The following is a 7,011-nucleotide window of genomic DNA, read 5'->3' on the forward strand; positions in this document are numbered from 1 at the left end:
GAAAACTAATATAAAGCTCCTTATACATGAAGAGTATAGCACATACACCGCAAATTTAATAATCTTTAACCAATACAGCGAAACCCGAGAGTACAGCATATATACACAGCAACTAGATTATCACAATACCCAACAACAAACATGAATACCAAATAATGATTACAGTACTCACCTAAACAATCTCACAAATGCGCAGCAATATCAATGAACTAATCAAACCTTTCCCAATTACTAACACTAACAAAAAAGAATATTTTGTATCGTATTATCCTAGCATTGCCACATTTCGAAGGTAATCATATCAAATGAATCACACAAGCACAATCATACCAAATAATCAATCAAACAAAAACAATCAACAATATAAAATCGCATGGAAAACTAAGTGATTTCCTCATTGATAAAGCATAAACTATGTCTAAAACAAAAATCCCATAATCCCAATCCAGAAATTCAAACGTCAAAACCAAAAATAAACATCATCATCATAAGAACAAACACACAAAATGTGGTTCATTCATCATGGATAACATGAGGGATTATAATAATTTTTCAACCAAAAAAAAAAGAAAAACAATTAAAACTAAGATTATAATATAATTTAATTCTCAGGAATCTCAACCTCATCATCAGCAATCTCCTGCTGCAAGTCCTTAGGATCCTTGCCATCAACAGTACAGCCAACAGAAACACAAGTACCCAGAATTTCCTTAACAGTACCCTTCAATTCCTTAGCCATAGATCTGGGCTTCATAATCTTAGCAATCTCAATAACATCATCAAGAGAAATGTTACCAGTATGCTTAATGTTCTTGACCTTCTTCCTGTCTCTCTCAGGCTCCTTCAAAGCCTTGATGACAAGAGCAGCAGCAGAGGGTACGACGGTGACTTTAGCTTGACGGTTTTGGACGGTAAGTTTGACGGTCACTCGGAGACCCTTCCAGTCTTTGGCGGTTTCTTTGGCGATGTCTTCTCCGATCTTCTTGGGGGAGAGACCGAGGGGTCCGATCTTCGGTGCGAGGGAGGAGGCGGCGCCGACCTCTCCTCCGGTCACTCGGACGAAGACGTCGACTACTTGGGAGGGGTCGAGCTTCGGCGGCATTGTTGCAGGAAGGAGGAGAGAGAAAGTGAGATGGGTGTGAACCGTGAAGGAGGAGAGAGAAAGAGAGAGGAAAGGGAGGAGGCGAGTGAGGGAAATGGGTATATTGGGAGGATTATAAACTAGGGTTTTTCAGAGGTTGGACGAGAGAAGAAATTTCAATGTGTTTTTTGGGCTTTTTTTTGGTGTGTGTTTGTTGTAATTCTTGGGCTAAACAATTTTGTCTGAATTAGTGGATTTAGGGGTTCACGTTGTAAAGGCTTGTTTCTTCGTTATACAATGATTTAGGCCCTAACCGTTTGAACTATTCTGTTGTACTTCGTTGAAATCTGCTCTGGTATGCTCAGTAGACAGTAGTGTTGGAAACTCTACTCTGCTCTGTTGAAATCTGGTATACTCTGTTAACCCTTACTCTACTGCCCAGAACCTCAAAAGAACAAGGCATTAATGCGACTGTGTAAAGCATGAGTCAAATCTAAAGTAGACTTGATCTGTTAGCTTAAATTGACGCCTCTTGTTGCATTCTTTGTAGAGGTGATCAAACAATCGAGTGGGGTCGGGCCTTTACATTATATCTCGTGTTCAAACGCATGAGAAAGTAGTGGACTTTTCGGGCTGGGTTTGTGTTTTGAACTAAAAATGTGTATTTAATTTTGCTCAAACACGCTCTATTTTCATGTTGGACCGATGTTGATCACTTCTAATTTTTTGTGGAACAATGTTGTTATGTGCTATATATGATAGACATTTTACGTTAGGCTAAATCAACTTATATTAAGATGAAACCTATTTACGGTACATTTTTCAGTAAATAAAATTTGTCTTATTTCCTAGTATATGAGCTAGTTGATAAAATTTGTACTACGAGTGTCATCATTTAAACCAATTAACATATATATTATCGTTTGAACATGGTTTTCATTGTCTTTGTATCATTGTATTTGAGTTACAAAGTGTTTAAATAATATTAAATGTAACAAGAATATCGTATGGTATAAAAATTGAGCATATATAGGCCTAGTTTGACAAATAAGAAATTAGACAATTAGTTATTTAGTTGTTAGTATGAATTAGATTGACTAACTAATTGTATGAGTTGGTTTGATTAACTGCTTGTATTCGATGTATAAGCAAAACTGTGTGGTAAGTTGTTGGTAAATGTAGCTACTTTATTGTTTATAACAACCGATAAGAATATACGTAGTATCTATAATTAATTATATGTTGCAACATAGTGTCTTTTCAATATCACTTGGTTGTTACTTTTGTATTTCATTGGATGATTAATGATAAGACAGTTTAATAATATTTTACATTTTCTCTACATTCTCTCCCTTCCCTCTAATCTATTTTTCATTCCTTCCCTAAGTTATTTTAATAATATCATAGACTACTATTAGAACAACTCCAATGGTTCAATTATAAGTATTTGCTTACAATTTAAATAAAGTTCCTAGCTACATGCTTACCATTGGAAAACAAAAAATTGAGCAACATGCAAGCAAGTGTAGCCCAAACAAGCTACATGCTTGATTGAAAAAGAGACAAATAAACTCCACTCATATTGTAATATGTGTACAATTATTTATTTATTTATTTTAATTTTATATTTTGCAAACGACAATATGTTGTGGCTTACCATTGGAACAATTTGTTGCTTAAAAGTGTTGTAGCTTAGAAATTGATGTGGAAAAGCAAGCTACAAATAAAATATTGTAACTTGTCATTGGAGATGCTCTTGGTTTTTTGCAAGCTTGGTAAATGGAAATGCGGGCATGGGTAGTATATGTGACCAATTTTAACTACGACTCTTTATTTAGGGTATTTAATACCCCCAAGTGGACCAGTAAGAGGGTGACACGTGTCATTCTGAGAGGCGTCCAAATGGACTCTCTAGATGGACGACACGTGTCATTCAGATATGCCCCCTGGAAATGGCTGCCTTCAAGGCCCGAATTCCAAGGGGCGCCGCAAAACGGCGCTGCCCTAAATCCCTAGGTCATCAAACCCTAAGGTAGGGCACGTTTTCCTAGGACCCTATAAATAGGGAAATTACCCCAATTATTGGGGGGGCTTACACTTTTTGGAACTTACGTCTTAATCATTAAGGCATTTATTGCTCTCTTAAACAGAGAACACCCGAGCTTGGAATCCATGCAGATAACTCATTTTCCGCACATTTTACTCCGATTTCGTACTAACTTAATCTTCGGAGGCGAACCTCCGACCATTCGAAGCTCCCTTCGTTTTGCAGGTACAGGCGTCCTTGTCGAATCCAGTCTTCGAGTTGTAACTCCTCCAAGGGACATAAAAACACCCGAAACAACTCTCACCCAAAACTCTTATCACTTCGACTATAACTTTTTTAAAGTTAGCCATTTGGAATAAATCCTCAATCTCTTAATCAAACAATAAATAACTTGATGCAAACCTCTGCAAACCAAACACTCCAGGCAATAACCTCAATGTGTACATACTTGAAATGAAATTGTACATGATTTTAAACTTATATATCATATAAAAAAGACAAGTAGTATTTACATGAATGATAATTGATAAGTCTTAATTATAAAATAACCTGTATATCTCTATTACATATATGAAGGGACCTTATTGTTGTTTATGTAGAAGTTTATAGGTACTATAATGCAAAAAAGCATGAATCATATTTATAAAACACCTAATCCCAATATCGAATGCATAACACACAAGACACATTGAAAGGAATTGTGTCCTTCGAACAAGTGTACTATTCCGTTAGTGGGTTTAGAATTATTAGAAAGCTAATATATTCAGTGAGGTCAAGTGATCGGAATGCCTGGATGGAGGCCGCTTCCGATCAGTAATATTAATGAATAATTAATATTACAGCTTAATCTTGACTGAACCCTTTGGGTCACACCCAAGCATTCAACAAACCGAACCGACGAATTCATTCGGAAGGAATTAATGAGTCGACCGAGTAATATTTATTTAGACGTCGGAAATTCGAGCTTAGAGCGTCGAAACCGAGCGTCGGAAGTTGAGTCGAAAATAGTGAAAGACGAGATGAAAAATAGTAATAAATCAACAAAAGACCAAAATACCCCTAGCATCGGAATGCCCAAGCAAACCGAGTGCTAAGGGTGTATGGCCTAGCCTGGTGGCTAGCATCGCAAGGCTAGGCGCTGCCTAGTGCGTGCTAGCATGCTAGGCGCAGCCTTGTGCGCGCAATGGCTAGCAAGCCATGCCGCAACAAGCTGCAGCACGCTAGGCGCGCCAGCTCGCCACAGCTAGCAGCAGCATGGCTAGGCCATTGCTTGCTGCCAAGCAGCGCTAGCCAAGGCACAAGGCCAGCAGCAGCCCGCACAAGCATGCTGGGCTTGTTGGCCAGCAGCGCCTGGCAGCCCGCATGCGAGTGCTGGGCCTGCTGGGCTTGCTGGGCGTGGCTGCCACGGACAGCAGCACATGGCAGCCCACCTTGGCTGCCTTGGTGCCCAAGGGTGGGTGCCATGTGGCTAGTGGTCCTTGAATGTGTGTGGAGTGAGGTGGCCGGTTATGGGAGAGGGAGTGGGGAGCAAGTTTGGCCCCCCTTCTCCAGGTGGTCCTCACCTAACCACTCACATGAGCTTGCCACTTGTTGATTTATTACTAGCTTGATTATTAATTTTATTTTAGCTTTAAAATAAAATGGAAAAATCATACTATCCCACATTGATGGGAGAGTAAATGATACTCCCATTATTTCCTATAAATACCCAAGTATGGGCATTGGGAATGATGCTTAAGTAAGAGTTGAAAAAGGCGTCACAATTAGTGAAAACCTTTGAACTCAATATAATTACTCGGGTTTTATTGGTCGAGTCTTGCTAACCCCAAGACATTGGACCTAGTCGGTTTTGTTGGTGCGGGTGGACTTCGTTGGAGGTCTCTGTGTGATCAGGACTTGAAGCTTTCAAGTAAGAGCTCATTTTGGAGCGAAGCACGCGTCAAAGGTAATTAGCTTATCTTAATCTTGTGATTAATTTAATTATGTTTATGGTTTTATTTATTGCGAGTGCGGTCTTGTTTTTGGGTTTGTTTCCGCGGTGAGTCGGACTCACCAAACCCCAACAGCGGTATCGGAGCCTCGCTCGTTTATTTTTAAAATCATAATATTTTCAAGGTGTTTTTATGGCTTAATTTTTCTGGTTTTAAGTTGCTAATTAGATTAGTAACTCGTTTTTCCAATTTTACCTCGTATTAGAGCTGTCTTAAGCTCTCGAACCCAGATTTCGACCCAAAAATAGTGAATTTTGGGTGGAAAAGGCGTTCTAGAGATGGTTTTAACCTTTTAGGGCTCAGTTTTTAGCCAAAAAACGACCAGAAATGCATTTTTCGAGGGATTTTTCGTTTTGACGAAAAATTTTAAGTCTTTCTAACCTTGAAAATTGATTGCATATTTATGGTGGTTATGAATTTGGTTCTTTCCTTTATTTATGTGCAATTTTAGACCACTTTAAGCATGATTACTTGGTAGTAATTGGTGCTTGAAAATTTGGTTTTATTTTTTCACATAATTGCAAATTAATTGCATTAAGTGTGAAATTGTTGTTCTTTGTTGCTTCCAAGTACTAAAGATTCAATCTTTATTTATGATAAGTGATTGAAACTTTGAGTCACTAAATTCCATGAATTTTGGTTAAACTTTGTTGATTTAATCATTTTTTAGTTGATTGGAATCATAAAGTTTAAAACTTGTGATTGAAATTGGTTTATCTTCATATTGGAAGATATAATTTTTTCTAAAGTTGGAGTCTTTATTGAACTTATGTTCATTTTTCAACTCCCTTTTATTTTGTCAAAATCTCAAGATTAATTTAAAGTGATTAAAGTAATAGTGAGAATTGCCCTAATTTATTTTATTACACCAAGTTAAACCAATTTTATTAAAGAATGGTTCTTGGAAATAAATTTGGTTAATTGCATTTGGATGAATTATTTAAGTTGGACTTGTTATTTTTCATTTTTCCTCAAAATTGATTCTAAAATTAATTTAGAATTGATTTATAATGTCACACACAAAAATCGATAATTTTCGAAGCATTAGCACGCAAAACGAGGCCTTAGAGCCCCGAGCTAGCTCTCGGCCAGCTGGGCTGCTCACGCAACCCATATGTGGCTGCCGAGGCTGTTGGGCACTTCGTTCTTAGGTGTTGGTGTTGTGCGTGTGTGTGTGCGAGGAAGGGCGTGGGCTGCTGCTCGCTGCCAGCAGCATAGCGCGCCAGCCAGCAGCAAGCAGCAGCATGGCGCAACAGCAACATAAGGTTGTGCGCGCTGTGCGTGCTGCTACGCTTGGCTGGGCTGGGCGTGGCGCATGCGAGCACAAGCAGCCCACATGCATGCTTGGTGTTGCGGGGGTGCGCATGGGCATACTACGTGCTTGTTGTACGGAACGTACAATCCCATAATTGGCACAATAACCCCGGGTTATTAAGGCGATGCTATTTTAAAGTTAATTTTAGTGTTGCTTAATATGTAAATAAGGGTATTTTTTGGACTCCAAGTCTTAGTGCTAGGCACTTAGACATTGTGGAATACGTAATTTTGCTTAAATTGTCGTTTTAATTATTTTGTTTATTTAATTAAAATTTTTGGAGGCTAGGCCTCGGGTTTTGAGCGACATTTGCAAAATTAATTTTGGCAAATATTTGGGTTCACCGACTTAATTAATTGGATTAGTTAAGTTGGATGCGAAATTTAGTAGAAGCGTCTCTTAGTTATTTCCATAACCAGTTAAAACAACTTTGACTAGTTTAATTAGGCGTGTTAATTGGATTAACCACCTAGATTAGTTACTAGTTCTCGCGCGTTTTATGCATTGTTACTTGTTTATCGTTGTAAAATGCATGGGCCATTAACAGATAGTGAATGGATGAATGGAATGTAAATTC

The 7,011-nt window shown here is 38.4% G+C and overlaps 1 protein-coding gene across 1 annotated transcript; it reads right to left on the minus strand.

Annotated features, from left to right (window-relative positions):
- Nucleotides 1–369: 369 nt before the first annotated feature.
- On the minus strand, nt 370–1,202 carry LOC110737273 (60S ribosomal protein L12-1). The gene has a single exon (XM_021917619.1). The coding sequence runs from the start codon at nt 1,100–1,102 to the stop codon at nt 602–604; it is 501 nt and encodes a 166-aa protein (XP_021773311.1). The 5' UTR covers nt 1,103–1,202; the 3' UTR covers nt 370–601.
- Nucleotides 1,203–7,011: the final 5,809 nt, after the last annotated feature.

This window comes from Chenopodium quinoa, unplaced genomic scaffold, assembly GCF_001683475.1.
Source record: "Chenopodium quinoa cultivar QQ74 unplaced genomic scaffold, ASM168347v1, whole genome shotgun sequence".
NCBI lineage: Eukaryota > Viridiplantae > Streptophyta > Magnoliopsida > Caryophyllales > Amaranthaceae > Chenopodium > Chenopodium quinoa.